Below are 24998 nucleotides of genomic sequence, written 5' to 3'. Positions count from 1 at the left end.
GAGTCTTGACGATTAAGGAAATTACATTTTATTGAAACATAGGAGGATTTATTGCCACTCCACTTGCCTTTGCAATAAATAAGATAGCCCTATTAATGGATTTATTCTTTTGCCTGCCAGCACAGTTGTTCCAATTTCTAATCCATTCTTTGCTAATATTAGAAGTTATTCAGCCCTAAAATTGAAATTATGGTTGGCTTTGCTAACTTTTCAGAATTGATTTCTCAGCAGTCTATTTGTGTGTGTTTTGCACTTTGCTCCTTTGTTCCACACTTGGCTCTTGATTACTTGGTGCATACAGTGTCCCACAGAGCAAATCGTAGTGGACTAATTAAGAACTACCAAGAGTTTCCCAAGTTATGCAAGATCTCCACAACTATGAAAAGCCTTTTCAACCTCCCAATCTCATACTGTGAAGTGCCATAAATCAAACTTTTGAACACTCAAAGCTGTGCTGCCTGTATGTATAGGTATATTTTAGTTCCAGAAGTTTTGTTACTTTTGTTAAAGTTTACTGCTGGGTTTTTTCAGTACTATTTTTATTAGCTTAAATCCCACAAGCTAAGAGCATTTTGAATACCAGTAACATTGATTTAATGAGACATGATCACTTATGCAACATTGGTGACATTGTTGTCTTTACTTTCACATGAATCTGGATGAGAAAGTGAAGTGAGAGCAAGCACTTGGGCTTCTATGTCAGAGCTCAGGCAGTATGATAAAGGAAACTAAACCTCATGGTTATGGGTGTCAGATTACTGCTTGTGGAGGTCAGGGAGATATTTTTACCTCGGTGTCACTAGTATGGGAAAACTTGGAAGACCTCAGCTTATTTTGAAACTATAGGAGATGGCCAGGTTAATTGTTAAGATGGGTCATTAGTGTCATCCCATGCAACAAACTTTATGGTTGGAGTCTGTAAGTGTCCTCGCCTCACACTTAAATAGGTTGATCACGTAGGTTGCTCAGTGTCACGCTACATCAACAGCTCTGTATTTGTCCTTATTGCAAAGGACGAATTTTGTTACTGAAGTGTTGTATCACTGGAGAAATTGTTCTTTTGGGTTATTCTGTGCTGGCATAACGTATGTTATAGTTGCCCATAATATTTTGTCATTAAAACAAAAAACAGACAGATTTACATTAGGTTGTTGTACTAAAACAATCAGAAGACAGCTGCATTGCATGCTCTTGGAGTTAAATCCAGTATATGCTGTGCAGTAAAATTACAGCTGTGAAATCCTGATAATTAAATTTTATTTTGTTCTTTAAAAAGGTTTCCTTTGTCCAACAAAAACCACCTGTGATTAAATAGTCAGCTGTAAAAACAGACAAGAAAAATGGTCTCTACATGCCCAAGCATACCTTAAAGTAACAAATCCGTAGTGAACCTTTACCTCTGCAGTTGTCACTGTGCACAGTAATTGGTACAGTTAATTGCACTGTTATAAGCAGGAGATGCCTGGCCACAGTGTGTGTACCTTCTCTTGCTACTGAAGATGAACATGAGGAACACTGAACAAGAAATGACAGCTTTCATTGCTGGGGGCTAGTTTGGGCAAAGAAGCTGGGAGTTGCCATCAAATTGAAAAAAAAATTTGCCTCAGACCAGCTAAAAATGGATTAAATTGCTATATTGATATACTAGTAATGGAATAGCAGAACACATGCCTACTAAACACATTAAGATAAAATAAAATGTGACAGCTGAGGAGTTCAAACCCTATTATCTCATATAGAAAATGAAATCAAAGACTATACAATGTTGGTTTTGAAAGACATGATAATATAAAACAGCATCCAAATCTCTCTTCTCTTGAATATTTCATTAATTATGAATATATATTCATATATATGAATTAATATATGTATTATATATGTATATATGAATATTCATATATAATATATAGATCATTTAATTAATTCTAAGTGAGAGATTTATGTAAAACAAATAAATCCGTAGCTTTGAATACCAGCATACAATTGATTTTAGCAGAGAAAACAGGTTTTAGTCCGAGATACCAGACTGCATTTGAACCAGCTCTGCAGGAGTCAGAGCAGAAGGGAGGAGACAGGAGTATTGGCTTGTTTTGCGGAAAGCTTCCCTGAGTTGAAATATTTCTTTGGCTGTAAATCTTTTTGTCTTGTACAGGATTTAGTAAAACTTGTCTGAGACATGCAGTCTATCAGAAAAACAATCAAATTTCTGTGTGAAGTCATACCAGTTGAGCACAAATAACATTCTGGGTTATTTTCTATGATTTTGTTTGCATTTTAACATTGTATGTCGTAAGTTTTTCTTTATGTTCCTGTGGTTTCATGCAAAAAGAGGGAGGAAAATATATTAAGGTGAAGAAAATCCCATTGTAAAAATAGACAAAGGGGAGAAGAGAAGGTTCAGGGTAATAAAGAATCTTAAATAGTTTTAATTAATTGTCCTAAATGAAAAAGATTACATGTTTTAGTGGCGCGCTCTGCAAACATTTAAGGGATTGACAGAAATCTTGCTTGATAAAGATTGCCTTTTAATAAAGGTGGAAAAGATTTTCATTGTATTTGAGAGAAGGTGACCAAGCATGATCTGCAGAGAAGCAAAAATGTAGGAGCACCTTCTTTTCTTTTTAGAATTCACAGAAACACTGTAGAGGGTGGAAATAATCCCCAGGGCTCTTTAATTCAGGCTTTCTCTATTCCATCTTCCTAATAACTGACTTGCTAACAGGCACATGACTTCACAGGTAGATTTTAGTGAAATAAATAATGTTTGAGTTACAGAGCAGTTATAAATATTCAAGTTATGTAACTCCCAACAAAGAGACATTCATTTCTCCCTTAAATCACTTTAAACATTTGTATTTTGCATAAACAAACTGAACAGGCTGAGGGAAAAGGCTTAGCAAATCACTGTTGTTTATATTAATTTTGTTGACTAAAGAGCTCTTGTTCAGGTAAAAAAAAGTTCCATGAATATTGCTAATTGCTCTGGGTATGGGAAAGGAGACTGTCTTCATAATAGCTTTTAAATCTTTTTGAGCACCTGCTTGAAAGCCACTCCAGAATCATAAAACCATAAGAACAGACAACTGGTTGGTACCAGGTCCTCTGTTTCATCACTGCACGTTCACTACCTCTGCTCCAGACTCTTAGATCTTCCCTTCGCCTACTCTTTGCTAGACCAAACACAATTTTATCAACTTGTCCTTACACATCAGGTTTCCTTGCTGCTTATCAGCCTTCCTCCCTCTTCTGGGCTCTCCTCAGTCCATGCTTAGAGCTGAATGCTGTTTTCCAGCTAAAACATTGCCAGTGTGGAATGGAAAACAGTGGTTACTTCAGCATCTTGCACACACGCAAGTGAACATGGCGGGCACTCACCTCACAGCGTTTTCCTTCTGGTTTCCTGTTCTTTTGTGACAGGACGCTATCACAGCACATGTAAGTGGCATAAAGACAATTCTGTTGGGAACATATTTTGCAGCTATTCCAAGGTCAAAAGTCTCATACATTTGGGGTTTTTTTAATTTTCCAGATCTATTCCTCAGTCACTTCTCTTGGCTTTTTTTCCCCAGGTAACATTCTAATGAGCTGAAAAAAATCTTTGAGCCCTTTTTGGTCACCAAAGGAAAACAAATATAATGTTGGTAATCATTGTTACCTAATATGAACACTTTCCTTGAAATCTAAAGAAAGGACTAACTGTACCGTACTTTCTGGAGTATAGCCAGGTTACTTCTGAAAGGGTGAAATTCAGCTGTGCTTTCTGCTCGTTTGGATATTGCTGTTGCTATGTGGAAAGTTCAAGACCAACAGTTGGAAATAGGTGTTGCAATACTTTGGAATGTTATCACATTTCAAGGGCTGAAGAAGTTTTTATTCTAAATCACCTCCATTTAATTCAGCCTGGTTGAAGGAGTCCACAGTTTCTTCAACTGATGCATCTCTTTCTTCTGTGGAAGAGGAAGGTCAACCTTAAAGACCAGTGAAAATGGCAGTTTGAGGCTATAGATCTCTGTAACTCTTACTTGGGATATATTATTGGCAAAGAGAAATAAAGGCAGGAAATAACAAAATACTGATCACAAGTTTCTGTCATATCAGCACAAGAGCTGGAAATAGTACATCTGAGCTTCTTGTCTACCATTTTTGTCATGTTGGGATTAAGCAAAATGCAATGCTGCAACTACCAGCAGCCTTTCTTTAACACATATTGAATTTAACTGGACAATTAATGTATTCTTGCAGCTACACTAACTTCAATGTAGCATAAATAAGTCATTAAATATGTTCTTTGCAGACCTTGCCAGGTAGTTTAATTTATGGTGGACTTACCTTCAAAATCCAGTTTTGTTTAACATGGCTGACATACCAGCTGTCAAGTCAACCACACGCTCAGTAAAGGGAATGTAATACCAGGCAAGGCAAGCAAGGGGTTACTCCCTTTGATAAAGAACAAAATCAAAACTATGCTAAAGCCTTTTGAGCTCCAGTATAATATTTTGCAAAGGGGGCAGGAAAAGAATGAAAGGGAATATACTGCAAGACAAGATTTTTTCATGCACAAGTCACCCCAGCAGTCTTAGAGACAACATATATTACTGGAGGAGAGCATAGTTAATATATAATAAATAATTATATCACTATAATCAATACATAGCAGTAAAGAAACCTAAATTCTCCATACCTGCCTTGATGATGGTTGCGTCATTCCCTAACATACCAGTCCCACAACTATTTATATATGCACTTAACCTTCCTTACAAATCTTTACATGAATAGCTCAAGTGAGTAAACCTTTGCAAGCATTAAAAAGTTTAAAAGGTGTCATGGCTTAACCCCAGCCGGCAACTAAGCGCCACACAGCCTCTCGCTTACTCCCCCCCGGTGGGATGGGGGAGAGAATCAGAAGAGTAAAAGTGAGAAAACTCATGGGTTGAGATAAAGACAGTTTAATAGGTAAGGGAAAAGCCGCACATGCAAGCAAAGCAAAACAGGGAATTCATGCTCTCCTTCCATCAGCAGGCAGGTGTTCAGCCATCTCCAGGAAAGCAGGGCTCCATCATGCATAATGGTTACTTGGGAAGACAAAATGCCATCACTCCGAACGTCCCTCCCTTCCTTCTTCTTCCCCCAGCTTTCTATGCTGAGCATGACATCACAAGGTATGGAATAGCCCTTTGGTCAGCTGGGGTCAGCTGTCCCAGCTGTGTCCCCTCCCAACCTCTTGTGCACCTGGCAGAGCATGGGACACTGAAAAGTCCTTGATTTAGCATAAGCACTACTTAGCAAGAATGAAAACATCCCTGTATTAACAACACTGCTTTCAGCACAAATCCAAAACATAGCCCCATACTAGCTACTGTGAAGAAAAGCAACTCTATCTCAGCCAAAACCAGCACAAGAGGTTTTGTAGAATTCAGACTTGAAACAATAAAATAAAAAAATCCTTGAAGTTTTGTATGTTTTGGTTAGTGCTTTAGTTTTTGTACATTTCAGACTACCTACCTGGTGTAAAATTCTTCTGTGTACATTTGCAGTCCATTAATACACTTTTTAAAATTTTGTAGATTAGTATTTCATGAATACGCACTTTTTGTTTTCCTGTTGTTATCTGGAACTCTGTTTTTAACAGGCACTGGTGATAACTATTGAGTGGTATTTATGGCTTTGTTTGTTTTACTCTCTACTGGAAGGACTAATCTCTTAGACATTTCATTCCAGTACCTCAGATTAATTGTCCACAAATTAATCTCAAACAAATTATAATGCAGACATTCTTACATTCCAGTAAGTATCCCAGCTAAGATAAAGGTGTTGTACAGATAGGAAAAAGGTCAAGGGACAGTAATCTTTTTACAAGTCAGCAAAAGATAGCTGCAACCAGCATCAAGAAGAAAAATGTATTACAATCAAGACAGAAAAATAACCATCTGCCTACTCCACTTACTGTTCCTTTAATAATTCTAAATAGCTTCATAGAATTTGAATATGACTTATCATTTTTAACATCTATTAATTCTACTTTTGTCTTTTCCAGGTAACTGCAAGAGAGAGTTTTACTAATCACTTTGTATGGTCAGTCCTGAAGTGACTTCTTTTTATGATTGCCTTTGTTGTTTTCTAGAGTTACCCATGTTTTATATTTCCTTCCTGGGACTCCAGCTGTTCTTCAAATTCAAGCCTTGTTTCTCCCCATAGATACTAAAGAACAGTATTCTTTGATTCTTCTATCTTTACTCTTGCTCAGTGTCATTTATTCTATATTGTTTTGTGATATCAAGAGAACTGCAGAAGAGAGGCAAGGGCAATAAAAATCTTATCTAACGAACTAACTGGCTTGGATACAAGCAGAATACCATAAGCTTTAAGCAGTTTGATATTTCACATCGATGATCACAACATTACATTAACGTCTTTGTTACATAGCCAACACATTATAGGCCTTATAAGAGTATGTATTTTTGGTGAGACAAAATGAAATGATGCTAGTTTCAGGTCACTGTATTCTAGTTTTGTAATCAAAACTTTTTTATATCAACAGCAGTTTCATTTCAATAAACTAGTAGCATCCCTTCAAAATACCACACTTAAAGATTCCCAACAGCTGCAACTGTCAAGAAACCCCAAAATTTAAATGTTTAGATTACACAAGGGAGAGTTATGAGGAAGTCTGTGCATGTGGCTACATCAACTTAAGTATGTTTATAGCAAGGCTTTGGTAGTAGCATAGCTAGTTATAACAATGCTTTTAGCCAAAGTATCAATACGAAAATCTCAGACTCCTGCATTGATTTCAGTTGAGAAAGGTGGCAAAAATCTGATTGTGGATAGAGTTAATTATTAAATAATATATTTAAAGAATTCTATTCAGGCTCTTTTGAACATGAAGTAACAAACTTGCCTTTGTTTTATAATTGGTTACAAAATGTCTTCTTGCATTATCTTTTAGAAATTTGGGTAAGCATGATAGTAATAGAACTAACTCTAAGGTCACATCCTATTACAGATACTTAAATTGGAAAGCTAAATATGAGGAGAGAACAGATAAACTTGTGCTCCCACTGGTTTGATGCCAGTTCTGCTGTTAACAGTTAAGACTGGGCTTAGGTCTGGCATCAAATTATATTCTCAAGTAGGCTCTTTTCAAGAAAAGAGCCAAAACTGTTTCTATGTAAAAAACATAATGACAAAAATCAGCATAGCCTGCCTGATTTTTCACAGAAATACATCTTTCACAGAAGTATAAAGTATCCAGCAGAACAACTGAATGGAATAATTTTTGAAAGCTGATAATTAAGCTTCAACAATATTGCCAGTTTCCCTCTTAAAAGTCTGTAAATATTTCCCACAGGTGAATGATTATCTGTTTTACTCTGATTATTTTATGCCTTCTAAACAGGCAAAACACCATGACAGCAGTTATTTTCCTCACAAGCAAGACATCCTTTTTTAGCAGAGACTGATCTAGTCTGTTGAAAGTTCCCATTTAAAGCGTAGATTGAAAAAAAAATAAAATTCAACAGTGAAGTAGATGTTTAGCTCCTTTAATAGGCAAAACTATTTTCAACATATTCTGATAGACATTACTTTTAATTGTAACAATATATTATCTCAAGGAAGTCTTAGAGCTTAATGAATTTACGTTAAAAAAATGTTTATGGTTCCAGCAGCATTGTAGTATGTGATGTAACAAGTTTCTTAGATGTGCCTAGAAAACACATCATCACTGTATTTAAAATTGCAACCTGCCAAACTACTGAATTCAATAAGCAGTTTGAAACTGCAGAGAAGAACAAATGCAACATAGCAAAACAGAGTAACATGGTTTTGCAGTTGAAACACTTGTAGGTTGTATAACAAGTTCTCATGTTAATCCAGTGCCATGAAGCTTGAAGAAATCCCACTGTGCTTTCAGAAAACCAGCATTTTATATAACCTCATTTTCATTATAATTAAAATAATCTGACTACTTTCCTTTGCAGTTCAGCAGAACCACCGTTTCAAATTATCAGTTTGGCACCTCTTCTTCCTGGTTTAATTTTACATTTGAACTGCAGACTTAGAGAACTACAAGGATGTAAAATATTAATGTTTTTCTATTTAGTAAATACTTTAAGCCCCACCTCTCTAAAGTGCTGCTATCGGTGCCCCATTTTCAGAGCGTATGACCATTTGTGAGTGAAAATAAAATAATTTATATGCATAACATAAAATTTCCAAGTCTTACTTAAGGCTCTGTTGAAGAAATATTTCTTGATTCTCTTAAGCCTTTCACTCTAACAGCTGGCTCAGATATGAGCTCGGTGAAAGGCAGTAATTTTTTTCTCCTCAGAGTACCCTGTTTGCTATTCTTATTTGGAAGGATTCAGTAACAGCCATTCTTCCATAGTGTGACCTCCAAAAAGTCATGATCCATTTTCCTCCCTTCAAAAAAAAAAAAGAAAAAATAACAGGGAAATAAGGTGTCATCTGACTTGAAGTCTATTTGCTCTGGCACACATTGCACTCTTCCCATCTGAGGTCCAAATTAGAATTTGTTATACCAGTCTTGGTAATTTCTTCAGGCAGTGGTTGACTTGACCTTTTAATCCAGCTAGCTTTTTCCACTAGAGGACTAAAATCATAGACTGTAGGAAGGATTGACTTCAGTCAGTGGGTTATGAGCAATTAACATGAATCATTGCCACTCCAAATTACCAGTGCTCTGATCCATGTAACAAACTGCAAAAAAATAAGTCACAACAGCCTATTTCCCTTAGAAGGACAGTCTGGGCAATGGTTGCCTCGTCTCAGAGGACTACATTTGGTCACTGAAAGTGCAGTCACTACCACCTGTGCTGCGCTCTCTCCAAGGCAAAGGCAAGTGTCCAACAATGCCCGAGCACGGCCAGTCACTGTGGGGTAAGAGGCAATTGTTTCATAATCCATTCGGGACAACGTTTGCTGTGAGCGAAGGACATCGAGGATGTGGTTGAGACGTCCTTCTGTCATGCAGCTCAGTATGGTCTGTCTCTGGCAGGCTAGTATTTGACAGCAGTTTCCTTTGCAGCAAGGATCTTGAGTGACAAGGAAACAAAATGAGGTAAACCATATGCTCTTTTCTTCCAGAAGTTGTTAGCAAGTGATAGCATCAACACAGAAATATAAACTCAGTAGAGGAAAGGAGTAGGAAGAGTTAGTCTATTTGCATTCTTTGTTCAAAACTAGTCCAATGTACTTTCATCTTTTGTTCAAAACTCCTGAAGATCAGATTGCAGAAAATAAGTGTTTCTAAAGATTATTAAGTGCTCAGATTGTGTAAGGGGAGGAGATTTTCAGGTCTCACACTGTTCATCTAGCATCTGCATCAAACTTTATGCAAAGCAGCTTGGCTTGACATAGATGAGGAAACTTTGTCCTGTAGAAAGTGGAAAAAAAGCTAATAGGTAGTTCAGGGTAGTAGGACTGTTTGAAACATGTATTGTGAAACTGGGAACTTGAATATGTGTCAAAGCCAAAACTAGTAACAAAAGTAATACTCTTGGCAACATGATCAAGAACTTTGGGTTCTGTCTCTTTTCACAAACTGATTAGAATACTTAGTACTGACCTTAGGGTCAGTAAATACCATACACCAAGAGAAAATTAATAACCAAAAGCCATTGTTGCTTTGGACACCATGCCTCTATCATTCCGATTTCTAATTGTTGCCAGTGGAGTTCTGTGATGAACTTTTCCTGCATGAACTAGTCTGTTCATTTATCCAGAAATTATGTAATCACTCAGAAGTAAATTGAAGTGGAGAAGGATGGCCAGCTAGATGTGAGAACTATCATATGCCAGCTTGCAAAAAGTTAGGTGAAAAGCTCATAAAGCTTCTTGCTACAGGCTTCACAAATCAGAAGCAGGCCTTTTCTGCCTCTGTTCAATAGGAAAAACTAAGACAATGTAAGTAAGGAAATGAATGGTCCCCCCTCCTCCTAGTCACCTGTTTCTGTAGTCAATAGCTACTTTTGTAGAGGTATAGAATACACAGCTTAAAATTACAAAAAAAATTTCCCAGACTTAGGCAACTAATGTCTTTCACATTCAATGTGTGCTATATTTTTTGTATTTTTATGACGGTCTTTTCAGAACTGTTCTCAGCCTGAGTATGACCCTGGAAAAGAACAAGCCAATGTTCTCAGTGGCCAATACCTGAACTTCTGAGAACATAGTCGCAGCTATACACAAATAGACTCATGAGACATTTGTATCAAGTTTGGAGAAGCTATTACATTAAATACCTGAAAATGAGCACAAAATTTAGAGATATCTGTCCCCCAAACTGTAAACAATTTAATAACCAAGATCTGGCCAAGGAGAATATTGCCACCGCAAACAGTAAAGGGGGTCTTACCTGTCACCACTTGTTCATGATGCATAGGTTGTGTTCTGTGTTTAAGAGCCAGTGGTGCGTCCTTATGCTGACTGCTTTCTTTGCCTGTAGTTGAACCAGATAAAGGAATTGTGCAAAAGGAATTTGATTTTCTACTGTCAGAGACTGGGTGATCTAGAAGAAGTTTAAGATGAGTAAGATGAGGCCCTTGAATTGAACAACAACAGAACATTATACAGATGCCAGCCACTGCAGAGTACTGGAACTGAAGTGGAAACTAATTTGAGAGCACTTACTTATTACTAGCTGTTCTCTGGGCCTTCATCAATACATCATTATTTCTAGGAAGATTTTGGCATATATTACTACACACATCTGACTTTTTCAAACTGTCTGTAGGAATTTGTTTCTGAAGTTATGGAACATAACTAAAATGAGATTGATCAGAATCTCATTGATCAGAACTAAAATGCTTGGAAATGCAGATGTTGCTATAAGTGAATTGACTTCTATGGCTCAAGTTTTGTATCCAAAGACATGAGGAGTACAGAAAAAGCTTTTAAGGAAATATATCACTTGACATAAATTTAAACACTTTGACAGGACAAATCCAAATCAGAAAGGCAGAAGGAAGTTATTTATGATTCCTGGTAATCACCATTCCTACATTCTCATGTTCCTGGCAACAGTCTTTTTAAAACTATCTCCTTTTCTTATTAGGAAATTACAAAAAAGCAGTTACTCCTGGTGGCACAAGGGAGTGTGGTTCCCAGGAGGGACTTGTTCTGTCAAATGTTGCCTGTTGCTTTTGATGTGTGAGGGAAGGGCAGCTGTACATTACAGGTCAGGGTTCTAAAAAAATTTACCGAAAGAGGCTTTTTGATCTGCACTCTTAATCAAAAGTATTGTGGAACCTTTTTTTTCTGCACTGAACTCATGCTTCAGATGATACCAGTAGAGGGCACAGCTGTACTTCTGAGAAGGGACAATTTTACATGGAAAATAACATGTATATGGAACAACGGGTAATATTTATCCTGTTCTTAGAATAGTTGGAGCTGAATATGTTTCAAGGTAGAGACCTTTCTTTGTTGTTGTGTTCCATGAGATAGTATTTGACAGACCCATCTCAAGAATATTTTCTCTTCCTGCATTATTTGCACTGCTACCAAGTAGAATAGTAGACAAGCTTGGCACTACAAAAGGAATTTTCTTGCTGATTACATGGTTGGGTTTCGGTGAACAGATGACCTGAAAAAGATCAAAATAGAGAAGAATTATATTCTTGGAAACTTTTGTTCCAAAATCTTTGCTAAGCAGTTTTCTCTTGGAATATAAGGCAGTAGTATCACACAGTGCAGGGCAGGGTGGGTATGCAGCTGTTGAGCCTACAGACATACTTAATTCAACTTTAGCTAGTTTCCTTGGGTCACTGTGGCAGCACAGATCCATAGGCTAACTGTCCTAGGGTTTACTGCAGTCCTGGATTGCTTCTGCTGCCTGTGCTGCCAGCAGCCATGGTGTCACCAGAACTTGAGCTGTTTAAAGCTAGCTCTGATCCAGACATGTGAGCTTCAGTTCTATCTCTGTATCTTTCAGTATTGCCTGGCCTGCCACAAGTGACAAAACCACTTTGGAAATGGGAGTTAACTGTATTTTGGAGTGATCACAAAGCAGTTGGCCTTGATCTAAGAAAATTGGTTGAAAATGCTAGCCTAGGACTTTTTCCAGCCAACATTTTGAACACACTACAAGAAAGGTTAGATTTTTGCCATTTCATTAGGACCTCTTCAAGAAGGAGAGGTTTGAAGCAACTCTTACATGGAGGAGGTTGTTTTTGCAAGAACAACATCAGAGTCAGCTGCTCAAAATAAGGTAAAATAGTGGGTTTTGTTGGTTAACTGGATGGAGTTATCTGGGTTAGGGACAAAAAAGGGTTAGGGACAAAAAAGGGTTAGGGACATTTTGCCCCACAGTGTTTGTATTATACATTGTCAGGGCTGGCAGGAGAAGTGAGCAGCTTATGAAGTACTCTTGTAGGACTCTCATGCCATGTACTTACCTCTGAATTGCACATGCCTATCTGCAATGTGTATATTTCTGAACCTTTGCATGCATTAAGTGCTGTCTCCTGGAAAAAAAATAGCACAGTAACTCTAGTAAGTATACATATGGTTTGTTCAATTCACAGTTGTCAGGAGCAAGACACTGACAATATATATTATACTCTCAGGTACGCCGATATATAGTAACAGCAAATTGCACAGAGCAATTTTGCATTTTAACGCATGTAAGTGGGCATAGAATCTGACACAACTCTACTCTGTTACTGCTTCTGCTGTTTCAAATTTATTTTAAAAGACAGTTTTGAATCATGCGAGGGAAGGTGAAAATAGCCCTGTATTGAGAGAAAGAGAGAAAGATGGGCTAGCTATAACATGTTTTCCTTTAAGTATCCAAAGAGCAGGGCCATCCTGTGTTTAGTACGCCAAACTGTCTGCGATAAGGATGTGTCAATATTTGTAACTTTTTTCCATTTTGTACATCTGCAGCAGATTTGTTCAACTATTTTTAGTTTATATACTTCAATGCTTACGAATCAATCAATTTTCAAGAATCTCCAGTAGCATTTTCACAGTCATTTTGGACATATTATCAGTTCAGTTGTTTGGCAAAGAGCACTATTTACTGTTCAATTTAGCAAGTAGGAGAATAAAACCTTGCTCAAGGGAAATTGAAGCATTAGATTATGTAATATTTCGTAGTACAATCCTAAATAAACTTCAATAGTGGTAAAAATGACTTGGACTATAACTATGCCACCTATTAAAACGTTGATCGAGTCTGTTCTATAATCCCAGAATGTGATCGCAACGTAGAAATAATCCAGCATGCATTAACATAAAAAAAGTCAGATCAGCACAGCAATGAAACCAACAACACAGCATGGGTGTAAAAGGAGTCAGAATACCTGTTCAAAGGCTGGAGCATGTGTCACTAGTTTTCCCCACTATGACTATCTAACTAGATAGGATATAGCTATATTTGTGGCAGTCAGATTTATGCCAGATTTCCCATGGCAATGGAGACATAAATGGAGTTAGCTGTATTCCTCAGTTGTTGACCGTTCCCTACCCATTCCTGCAGTATCAGAGAACGCTCTTAGACCCTAGGACAAGTAGTTTCTTGTGCCTGAAGCATGTCAATTTAGAAGCAGTGAAGCACACAAAAAAAGTGCTGGTACTAGTATTGCTGCAGCAGGTACTAATGCTGTCCAGGTTCTGTAATAATTCTATGATTCTGAAGTGCCAAAGGGTACTCTCCAGCTCTCTGGCATGTCCAATAAAATAATGAAAACAAAAACCTTTCCTGGTTTTGGGCCACAAAGATTGCAATTAAAAGAATCAAGTAACGCCCTTGTAGGAGAACAAAACTTAATTTTGCACTAACCTTTGCATCCACCAGATTGTAGATTGCAGCAGAAATTGCCTCCTTATTTATAAGAGTCAAAATTCCATTTAGAAGGTCTACACATTCTGCAGGGATAATAAAGCATTTTAAATACCACATTGCATATGAAAGTGTTTATATATTTAGACATCAATGTATTGCAACTAACTTTACTATTGTGTTGAGCGGCTGAATGAACTAGATGGAATTAGTTTAATACAACTTCCACCTCTTGCCTCCTCTTGGTTTCCTTTTTGAACTGATTTTAAAGAATGGTTACAGTCACATTAAAATCATATTTTCTTAAATGTTCATACAGATGTAGTGAACTTACTTGCAAAAGATTTGCACATGACTGTATACATCTATCACAATAAAGCTATATGCAAATTGCTTCCTCAGCACTTCAGTTTTGAAAGTTTTCTCAAAAGTCCTCAAATATCACAATTTTAACATTTCTTGGCTATCATTTTAGAAACAGATGATAAACATAACAATTCCACTAAAGTAAACAATGATAGCACACTTCAAAGGGAACTGGTTATACATTGGAATCAAGAAATGCTGAAGACAGGTTGATCTTTGTTAAACTAGTATATATAGCTAATCATATTCCTCCCTTTGTTTGTAGTCATTTTTACTTTATACTAAACACAATTTTGGAGATAAGCAAGCCATTTCTGGTAGGAAGCTTCAGTTAGAAAAACCATCTACAGTGGTCTGATGATCTAAAGACTACTTCCACTTCATTTGTTCTGTCAGTGATTTAGAGTGCTAGAGCAACGTTCCCAGCAAGACTACCTCCATTACAAATCTTGCAAAGAACACAAATCCTGAACCCTACCTGCAGTACATGGTCTATAATCTGGTTCTTGATGCCAGCACAGAGCGATAAGGTGCAACAGTCTATTCCTCTCAGGCAAATTGCTTGGTATAAACTTTTCTGAAATGCCAGGCCGCAGACTGCTGCGGATTCCTCTCAAAAATCCCAGCAGGGTTGTTTGACCTGCAATTTATAGGAAAATGTCACTGCAAAAATATATTAAAAGACCTCAGAACTCTCTTAAAAGGATATCCAGTATAACTTATTTTGTATATTTTAAAACAAAGACTGCGTTTTTGAAAGCAAAAATATATTAACACTTTTGTAAATAGATAAGCTAACCTTTAACAATAAACTATAGCTACTTATTGCAACAGGACATTTCAGGATAAAGAACTCTGTCCAAGTACTAAGTCACAAATGGATATGTAAACACGCTTTGTAAACTATATGCACAGATACCTCAGGAATACATGTAATTGTTATAGGTATATTCTAAGCACACAGTTTTATATAAAGCCTTACACCTGCACTATAGGAATATAACTCCTATTGTTTAAAAAAAAAAATCTACTTTGGGCAGCCACAAGATGGCAGCCATAAGCTGTATGAACATTAAGATACTATTCTATGCAGTATTTCTAAAAGGTCCTCTGCCTGTAAAATACAGGAGTCCTTCAGTCAGTTTTGCCATGCAGAACTGAGCCCATAGCAAAGAAGCCTTTCATTGACCTCCACCTCCATGAAACAGGGATCATTCCTAGACTGTGACAATTATTATACAATGCTTTGCAAACGAAGTTCTTTAAAACTGCTCACACTTTCATCTAATGAAGTAAGATTCCCTGCTTACTTAAGAGAATTCAGCATGAACTGGCATTTCTTTTTTGGGATTTGAAAAACTCACAGCAACTTTAAAAATGAGCATTCTGCTCATCCAGTTAGCTGCTTGTCACTAAAATGTTCCCTGATTTTAAAATGACAACTATCAAATATAAAGTGGTATTCTTTCTCACTAAAGGTAAGCAGAAAACCCAACTCAGCAACACAGTGCTTCAGCAAGCACGGAGAGATGACACAAGTTAGGTAAGAAGCTACACCTTTCCCCTGCAGAAAGATCAGCTTCTTTGGAAACACTTAGGATTTGCTGAGGGATTCTAATCTTTACATCCCGTAATGTGGAACTATGTGCTGTAACAGTAATTTAAGGCAAAGGGACATCTGAAAAGACAGTGCTGTTTGTATCATAATTTCCCTACAGTAAGGGAATTTGTGGAAAAGATTAGGGCTACACGAAATCTGACATGAACAAGAGAGATAAATACCTTCAAAGGGTTTCCGTCTGCTTAGGCTCTCCCAACACAGTATTCCAAAACTGGGGGGGGGGGGGGGAAGAGAACAGCAAAGGATCATTCATTAGTTTGCAATCCATATCTAAGTTCTCATTTCCAAGAGCAAGTTTATTGGTTTAAGAGAAAGGAGGTTTTCAAGCCAAAGTCTATCCAAGTCTTTCCTAATTTGATGAGATCCTTTTTCCTGCGTTATTAAGTTTCAGTTTTCAACTGAACTGTTCTTATAAAATAAATCAGTTAGAATTAAATTTTTTAAATTTTTTGTAAACATTTTTGTAAAAATTTCAGAATCTTCTGTGCTCCTTTATAATTTTTGTTTTGTTTTCAAGTAATTTAAATAGCAGCTGAAAGAGCTGGACTTTTCAGCAGGTACTAACAAGCACATCAGTTAACCTACCAAAAACTTGATTCTGACCCACTGTGTGTCTATTTTCTTCAGCAAATTTTGATGAAGCTTCAAATGCCTTTTTCCTTTTCTAACATCTTATAAAGTATTCCAGTGATAACATAGATCTACATATATAACCCACAACTCAGATGGTATAAAACATAGTTTGATAAAAAGCTCAATCTGCAAAATCAGAGGCAGAAGCAAGGACCCTGCTGGAAGAGAGGAAGCAGGCTATCGATGAGTCAGAAGCAAAGCAATCAAAAGGGGAAGAAGCAGTTCTAGGATAAACTTATCTGCTTACTGATGTATCTTGCAATAGTGCTGAATTACAGTGTTTAAAAGAACCTCTTCTGCCTTATTTCCACATAAAATCTGAAAGTGCTTTTACTTAAATACCCTCTAGGAAAGTACTGATATAATGTGGACACACATGTAACTTACATGTACTTAAGTAATATTTCATACATGACACATACTTTTGTTTTCTCTGTTGCACCACTGTCTAGACATGCGCCTATCTCATGCACTGAGTCACATCTGAGCACCTAAAATTATATAAGAATGACATGCTGGAAGATTAATTATGCCACCTGAAAGTAAGTTGCCACTCTTCCTGCGCAAAAATCTTGTGTTTATGAACAGCATCAGATTAGTCACATCATTTATAGGTCTCCTCAAGTGTATGTGTTATTTGACTCATCTTAGAGCCTGCCTCTGTGACAATAAAGCAAGAGTTTAAATTTGTTGCCTCCATAAAAGCTCTGAGAGCAGAAGAGTGGTCGTGCTTAAAAGTTATTTATAATGTTAGTCCACAGGCTCTGTATGCCATTTGTAAAGATGAACATCCATACAGACAATAGTTGCAATTTGAGGTTGTCTAATTTTTGAGGCAACTGCAAAGCATGTAACATGTCCAAACGGGACATGTGGCAGTAAGTAATCTTCCTACTTTGTATAAATCACCTTATTTAAAAAGCGTGAATGCTTGAGTGGCTCAGTAAGTTATTCCAGCAGAGATTCCATAGGACCTTAATGGGACAATATTGAGAGAAAGGTCATATTTTTACCTGGGCCTCACCTAAGCATCAACAGTTCTTCCTGAAACTAAAGCCAACAACAGTTCACGCTTAGAAACCACGTGAATTGTAGTTATCAGGTTTCTAAATGTATATGAAAAAGTTTTGGCAGCTATGTTGCACTTCTTAAATGTTTAGGTCCATTATATAAATATTTTTATGATGACCTTTGAGAACAGTTCTTAACCTTGGTATATTATTCACCAAATATGGGGAATTTCAAATTTAATTCACAGCTGTAACTGGCCTCATGTGGAACGCTATCCTACTGCATTATGTAGATCTGGCATTTTTACTATAGAGTCTTTGAAAATAAGTATTTTGGCAACATTGTAAAATGTAGGAAGGACTAGGTATGACCTGTCCTTAGAAATGCCATTCACCTGTAAATATCACCTTCCTGGGAAGGAAGGCCTCCTTCAAGTATTTCAGGAGGGAGGTACACTAAATCCTGGCAGTTTCTCTCATTGCAGTTCTGCAGGTCTGACCTCAGTTGCTGTTTCCTCCAGTTGGTTAGACCATAATCTGATATCTACAGAGATGGGAGAAAAAGTAAATTTTAGTAACAATACCTCAAGTCTTGGTATTAAATGTTGACTATTAGGATAAATATATGCAACAATAGGACAATCACTGGATTTTACATTAATAGGCTAAATGTAGAAGCTCCCACCTTGGCTCTGTACTGCATATCCAAAAGCACATTGGAAGGTTTCAGGCTGCAGTGGCAGAAAGCAGGCTCGAGGCTGTGAAGGTAATGCAGCCCTTCAGCCACATCCAACAGGATCCTTATGAGTAAGGGAAACGGAAGTTCTGGGTACAGCTGATGCTAAGTAACACAAAATACAGGTTTTGGTAGTGTGAAATTGTTACTATTCACATTTTCATTTGACAATAAACAGAAGTACAATACAGAAGCTAAAGAACAGATTGACTGTGACTACTGTCCATAATTTACATGGTGATTGTTCTCTTCTGGCTGCCATTGTAATTAATTTTATCATTGTCGTGGTTTAATCCCAGCCAGCAACTAAGCACCACACAGCCACTCTCTCACTCCCCCCCCCGGTGGGATGGGGAAGAGAATAGAAATGGTAAAAGTGAGAAGACTCGTGGGTTGAGATAAAGACAGTTTAATAGATAAAGAAAAGCCACGCACGCAAGCAAAGCAAAACAAGGACTTCATTCACTCCTTCCCATCAGCAGGCAGGTGTTCAACCATCTCCAGGAAAGCAGGGCTCCATCACACATAACGGTTACTTGGGAAGACAAACGCCATCACTCCAAACATCACCCCGGGCCAACTTCCTCCCAGTTTTTTTTGTTCAGCATGACATCATATGGTATGGAATATCCCTTTGGTCAGCTGGGGTCGGCTGTCCTGGCTGTGTCCCCTCCTAGCTTCTTGTGCACCCCCAACCTCCTCGCTGGCAGGGCAGCATGAGAAGCCGAAAAGTCCTTGACTTAGCGTAAGCACTGCTCAGCAACAACTAAAACATCAGTGTGTTATCAACATTATTCTCAACCTAAATCCAAAACACAGCACTATACCAGCTACTATGAAGAAAATTAACTCCATCCCAGCTGAAACCAGGACAACAAGTTTTCCCCCGCTCCTTCAGGTGCCCAACGTGGGGCTTGAAGGGTTGAGATAACAACAGATCTGACTAGAGCGTGTGAAAACAATTTTGTTATAAGCATTCATTATTAGGTTAATAGTCGCTGGTCAGAATGTTGATTTATTTGCTCTCAGAGTTGTTGTGCTTGTTCAGAGTTGTGTTATGTAACAACTCACTTGCTGTATATGTTCCCTGTTGTGCTTTTTATCATCTCTGGGGGCTGGATTAAGGTTATCATTTTGCTGTACTGTGTAACACTGGCTTATGATATGATAAAATTACTGGTCGTGAGACTAATCTGGTATTTGTACTCAGCATTGCCATAATCTCCGTACTTCAGGAACCATCTCTTGGAAACTATTAATAATTACACTCTTTACCTTTTCTCCTCAGAGAGCCAATTTATGGGGGAGACAAGGGAGGGACACTTTCCCCCACTCCTTCACCTTCCCCTTCTCCTCCAGGCTAGTTACAATAGCTCTCAGCAACTATTAACTATTAAACTGCCTTTATCTTGACCCATGAGTTTTCTCCCTTTACCCTTCTGATCCTCTCCCCCATCCCTCTGGGGGGAAGTGAGCGAGTGGCTGGGCGGTGCTTAGTTGCCGGCTGGGGTTAAACCACAACAGTCCTATAAAAGATGACTTCTTTTATATACCTCATGGATGAGTGAGTGGAGGGATCCATTGTTCATCCATTCAGTCACTATCCCCACAAGTCCATGGTACTGGTAAATCCCAAGAGGAGGCAGGAGACGTTCAGACTCATAGGATCTGACATTTGCTATATCCTGAAGTAGCAACTTCCACTCCCTGTAAAAAATAGCAAGGGTTAGAGGCAGATTAGACTGACGGGAATTTCAGCTAGAGATGAGACAGTGTAGGATATGGAAACGAGAGATAACCATATGGTTGAACACAAGCTAATATAATTCTACCAATAAAACCAATATTATATCATATTCCAAACAATTCTAAGAAAATGAAGCAGTCTGTTGTGTAGTGTATTTTTCTAATATAACATGAAAGACCTCTGGATGCTTTAATATGAACATAAGAGCACAGTTTAAAGCAGGCATGAAGTGTGAAGGCAGGAGAAAAATGAATCATATCAAATGCTAGATTATGCAAAATCTTTTTTTCCCCTTACCATCTCCAAGAACTTGTATTGTATCCTTTTGCTATTAGTGAGATCAACATTTACAAGGAAATTATGATCTTCCATGCTTACCTGATAGGACCGTGTTATATAAGTGATACATGATGTCATAGCGTGTTATGAAAGTGAAGCCGAATTCAGGTTTGATGTAAGCAGTACCACTCTATTGACTTTGCCAAATTTGATACAAGCTCAACTGTGGTTGGATTATAGACCCGAATTCAAACAGTTTATTTACAGAGATAACAAAGCTTTGCTTTGATCATAATCAGAAGAATAAAGTTTTGTTGTCTAAGGATTTCAAACTTCTTCGTGCACAGGAAACACTGAACTGTCAAGTCAATTGTGCATTTTCATGGAAATAACTGAGCTTCTGCTACAGGTTCAATTTTTGTTAATTGTATGTTCGATTTTAAAGATCTGATTATTTCTACTTTATGGTACTTGTGAGCTGAAAATTCATTGAAATTCATTCAAAGTTCAGGTGATTTCAACAGACCTGGAGCTCATTCTCATTATTCTAACCAGCCTTTACATTGAGACTTCAGTTTCAGTTTCTCGTATTTACTGTGTTGATTCACAAGCCTATAAACTAATCACTGGAAGTAATTCACAGCCCCACCTGTTTTAACACTTATTTCCACAAATCTAAATATTCATCATCAGCACACAGTTAAACATTTTGCAGCCAGAGTAAAACACAGTTTATTCTCCCAGCTTTCCTACACACCGTGTAGTATAAACAAGAGATCAGAATGGTAGAAAGAAAATCAGAACAGTGGTTTCAGTTTTAGGGAGCAAGTTTGAGTGAAAAGATGCCAAATCAGGATAGTGTGTTAAATTTAAAGCAAAGTAAAATGTTGATTTCTGTAACTTTAACTGTTTTGTTTTGGGGTTTGTTTGTTTAATTTAAAGAAAATGTGGACAGGGGACAGAGGAAACTTTTTTCTTTAAAGAAGCTACCAAACAAATAACATTGGTTCCAATTACAAAATTGCTGGACTTCTATTGTCCAAAAACAAAGCACACACACAACACAAAAACCCTTAAAATTTTTAACTGTTCCCAAATTCTGGCAGCATTTGGTTTTTGAAGTATCACTGACAATTTAAACTGTCAATTTAAAAATATTTGTATGAAATACTGTTTTTTCCTCCTCTGCCTTTATAATGAAACCAAACACTATGTATTCAAGTAGGACACTTTAGTATTTTACTTTTAACAAAAGCCACCTGAATCGCAGCATTCTCAGTTAACAAGAGTAACTAGTGCCTAGATGCACATCAGACACTCCTTTTTTGATAAACAGTCAGGTCACTGCATTCCCTAAAATGCTTTAGGTCACTGGACCTAAAACGTCTTGTTTCATCAAAAGTAGTTTGTGGTTATTCTTGGAAACTTTCTGTGTTTTTGTCACACACCGAAATTTTGTGGTCAGTAGGCTGACACCCACCAGTTACTGCTTGTTTGTTTTTATAATCAGGACACGTACACATCTCACTGCCTTGTAACCCTGACCATTATCCCTCCCTCCTCCCATTTCTCTACTCCCTCAGCTGTACATGCTGTTTTAGATTAAATTCAACTGAGACCTCTTCAGGGACCTCCAGAAAGATGTAACACCATAGCAGGCTGAGTATTACTGATCAGGGTTTGCAGACATTATTATAGTAGAGATAATTAATGACTTCAGGATTAAGCTCTGCTTTTATAAAAAATTGTAAAAAACCATAGAGCTTGTTTCTCAGTATAACTGCCTCCAAGTTGGCTCTTGGCTAGTTGGGCTTTTAGGAATGGAGATGTGTTTAGAGATCAGATGATCCTGGGCATACCACAATTCATTCTGGTTCCATCACTGCAGGTCTGTGCTGCCCACCTGAGTGGATAGTTGGCCAAATAAGACACATACCTCTCTGTAGTGTCCTGGCTGGTCAGCAGTTTCACCAAGATGTGAGTGTTCCAAGAAATATGAAAGGCTTTGAGTGCAAAGCCTGAGCCTGTTGTGGTCAAGGTAAAGCTATCCAAATCTTCCTGGGCTACTACAGGTAATGATCTGGCCATTTCTTGATGGCTGGCTTGGGGGAAAAAATGGCAGAAAAGAAAAAAAGTTTTAAGGACTACTTTTTGTAACTACTACCAAAGCACAGTGAAGTTGCACCACCCCTTAATTCCCAAATAACTATTACCCTAACCGAACAGGCTTCCTTTTACCACTCTGTGTCAGACTTTCCTTATAAAGACAGGAAAAATGCACTAATTGCAAAGGAGTGTCTGGACCATAACTTGCCAGCTGAGGCTGCAAGGTGCTAATTAATTGCTCATTATTATTTCCATCTGATGACTTTGAAATGTGGGGCCATTATTTATAATACAAAATGTGATTTTAAAGTGATACTGAACTATGTAGACAACAAACTAATGTCTTACAGTTACATGCTAGACAGAAATCATTTCCCTGCTTCTCATAAAAAAGGCAATTCAATAATTCGTGCAAGTCTGTTCTGCATCATTCTTGCATATCTTCTTTAATACAAGATCACATATCAACACAAAAGCAAGGTAAAAGACAAATTTCTTCCTGCTGTAAGCTGGCAAAACTCTGCTAAACAGAGCTGTGTCTTTATAGCAGCCACTAATTTGGCCAGTACTCTGTCTGTACTGTAACTCTCTAGGGCCATCTGAATGTTTCAGACACATTGCATGGTGATGCACATGGATTAGAGATAACCTCTGCAAAGCCCACTGTGTTACTACATGAGAACCATTTTTAATTACATCTGTGAAGCTACATTAGACTAGAGAATAACCAAAAGTCAGTGGTGAAAGAGGAAAATGAGCAAGCAAACAAAACAGATGGGATAAAACCATTGGTAAGGATTACTGCAAGATCAGCGGTCAGTGAGTCAGAAGAACTCCAGCTGGAATACTCCCTTCGGAGTCCAGTAGACCAGGGCTAGAAAAGAAAACACATGAGGGAACTGAAGTAACAGGGCTAAAAATTTGAAGTAACCAGGCTAAAAATTTGAAGTAACCAGTAAGGACTGTTGAGTGTGAATTGTGCCCTTCTAGAAGATGGGCTCTACAAAAAGAGCTCCTGGAATGCAGAAGGCCTGAAAGTCTTCTGACTTTGAGCAGATCACTAGTTATCCATGAGTAAAGTAGAAACAAAAACCTGAAGATAAATTGGCCTATGCTCATGGCTGAACTGCTTTTAGTTCATGACCAACTTATTTCCAGTTAATATTAGTATTTAAGCTGTGCCATGCAGGCACATTCACAATCACAGAGGGGTATTAAGCTCAGTTTTGCATTTAACCACAATCAAAATGCAAATAAAAATTCAGCAGCTGATTTACGAGTTCAGCTTCAACAACATCTGATTTTGACAGGAAAGCACAGTTGAATTTTTTGCTTTTGTTAGATTATTGTAGTTTGAAAGCAACAGGTGTCTCAGAGTTTCCTTAAAGAATTAATCCAATATGGTATGAGGCTGACAGGTTAAGAGTTTCATAAAAATTGAAAAGATTGCTCTGAATGAAGATAAATTTCCAAATGAGCCATTTATCCTTTAAAGTTGCAAAGACAGACCACAGATCTACAAATCCTAAATATAAAGGAGGCAATCAGAAAGCTGGCAAGAGCAAAATTATGTCTAATTTTTATTATATACCATGATAAATAATCATTTAAATAGCCAAAATAATTTCTCAGCTCCAAATATAGTACAAGGAAGATCAAACAATGAATATAGGATTTAAACCATTCCTGAAAGTATCTGTTTCTATTTAAAATTGAATCAAGTAAAGCTATAACAGTTTTTTAAACTCTTGCTAACTGACTACTTAGCTAAAAACAAAACCTAGCCATCAGCTCCTATTTTGGGTTTGCAAAACCTAATTTAACTAGAGATTTTCTAAAAACAAAATGAAAACCACTTCAATCTTTCTCTGTTACAAACCATGACATGCCAAGCACCATTGTCCCCGTGTCTGAGTTTGTACATCTGTTTCCACACCTAGACTTAGAGTGATTTGCTGATAATCTCCAAAAGAGCTTAACCCTAAAATGAGAGCTCTTTTATTTATCCAGGGTGCTACCCAGATTCCTAAAACAGTTGGAGGGACTAATCTTGGAATATGGGACTATCATGGAATTACAGATAACTAAGTCTCTCTCTACCCCCCAGATTGCAAGTTTGGTATGAAAGCCATTTTTTCAATAGTTCTGCTCTTCTGAATGCTTTTTCTCCTAGACCCTTTTAAAAAACCCACTATCAAACCACAAAACCAATATTTCTTAGGTGACCTTTGCAATGAAGGGTTTCATATTACTTTTTAGTAAGACACTAAAAGTCTCAGACAACTTTGTCATCTTCCCCTAGTTGGGCAGGCAGGAGCAGGAGGGCGACTGCTATAAAACCATTCATTTCAAGTTTCTAATTTTAAAGCTAATTTTTTAAAAAATAATTCATAGCGGAGATGTTTTCCTTAGTATGAGAGAGACTCTATGTTGTGTTAATATTCAGATGTCTCAATAAAAGAAATTGGAAACAAAAATCAACTTACCTCTGGAAATACAGGCATAAAAAACTGTGGAACAATGAAGCGAAACTGCTGCAGATACCAAGTGCAAGTCAGTGTTGAACTGCACTCAAACACAGCTCAAGCTTTCCTGCCTGTGAGTCAGCTGTGTTGTTGATCTCTCCTTTTATTGGCTGCCTGCAAACATCTAAAATTTCCTGGTCGGATATACAAACTGTAACTCTTCAGTGACTG

The 24998-nt window shown here is 37.5% G+C and overlaps 1 protein-coding gene and 1 long non-coding RNA gene across 6 annotated transcripts in view; one reads left to right on the top strand and one right to left on the bottom strand.

Annotated features, from left to right (window-relative positions):
* LOC140657119 (uncharacterized) overlaps positions 1-24998 on the top strand; it is a 73267-nt gene that overhangs the window by 6579 nt on the left and 41690 nt on the right. The gene's annotated exons all lie outside the window — the stretch shown is intronic.
* On the bottom strand, positions 7516-24901 carry LOC140656921 (receptor-interacting serine/threonine-protein kinase 2-like). 5 transcript variants are annotated; one of them, XM_072873200.1, is made up of 13 exons: positions 24789-24894; positions 23089-23176; positions 22133-22298; positions 19724-19877; positions 18120-18275; positions 17830-17978; positions 15953-16002; positions 14649-14810; positions 13805-13890; positions 12417-12485; positions 11437-11605; positions 10376-10528; positions 7516-9053 (listed from the first exon to the last, which is right to left on the bottom strand). In XM_072873200.1, the coding sequence occupies exons 1-13, from the start codon at positions 24804-24806 to the stop codon at positions 8734-8736; spliced, it is 1740 nt and encodes a 579-aa protein (XP_072729301.1). In that variant the 5' UTR covers positions 24807-24894; the 3' UTR covers positions 7516-8733. The 5 variants fall into 5 exon arrangements, with proteins under 5 accessions (XP_072729301.1, XP_072729302.1, XP_072729303.1 ...); XM_072873201.1 differs by having other exon boundaries at positions 7517-9053; positions 10376-10459; XM_072873202.1 differs by having other exon boundaries at positions 7517-9053; positions 23105-23176; positions 24789-24853.

This window comes from Ciconia boyciana, chromosome 9 (genome assembly GCF_034638445.1).
Source record: "Ciconia boyciana chromosome 9, ASM3463844v1, whole genome shotgun sequence".
NCBI classification, from domain to species: domain Eukaryota; kingdom Metazoa; phylum Chordata; class Aves; order Ciconiiformes; family Ciconiidae; genus Ciconia; species Ciconia boyciana.
The sequence above is the reverse complement of the archived record's forward strand: the minus strand, read 5'-3'. Positions and strand labels throughout refer to the sequence as shown.

Excerpts from the sequence above, each read along its gene's own strand:
- LOC140656921 (XM_072873200.1), bottom strand. Across the intron at positions 22,299-23,088 it reads TGCAGTAATCCTTACCAATG|CCAGCCATCAAGAAATGGCC; the intron begins GTTTTATCCCAT and ends TTTTCCCCCAAG. Across the intron at positions 11,606-12,416 it reads TAGGCATGTGCAATTCAGAG|GTCATCTGTTCACCGAAACC; the intron begins GTAAGTACATGG and ends GATCTTTTTCAG.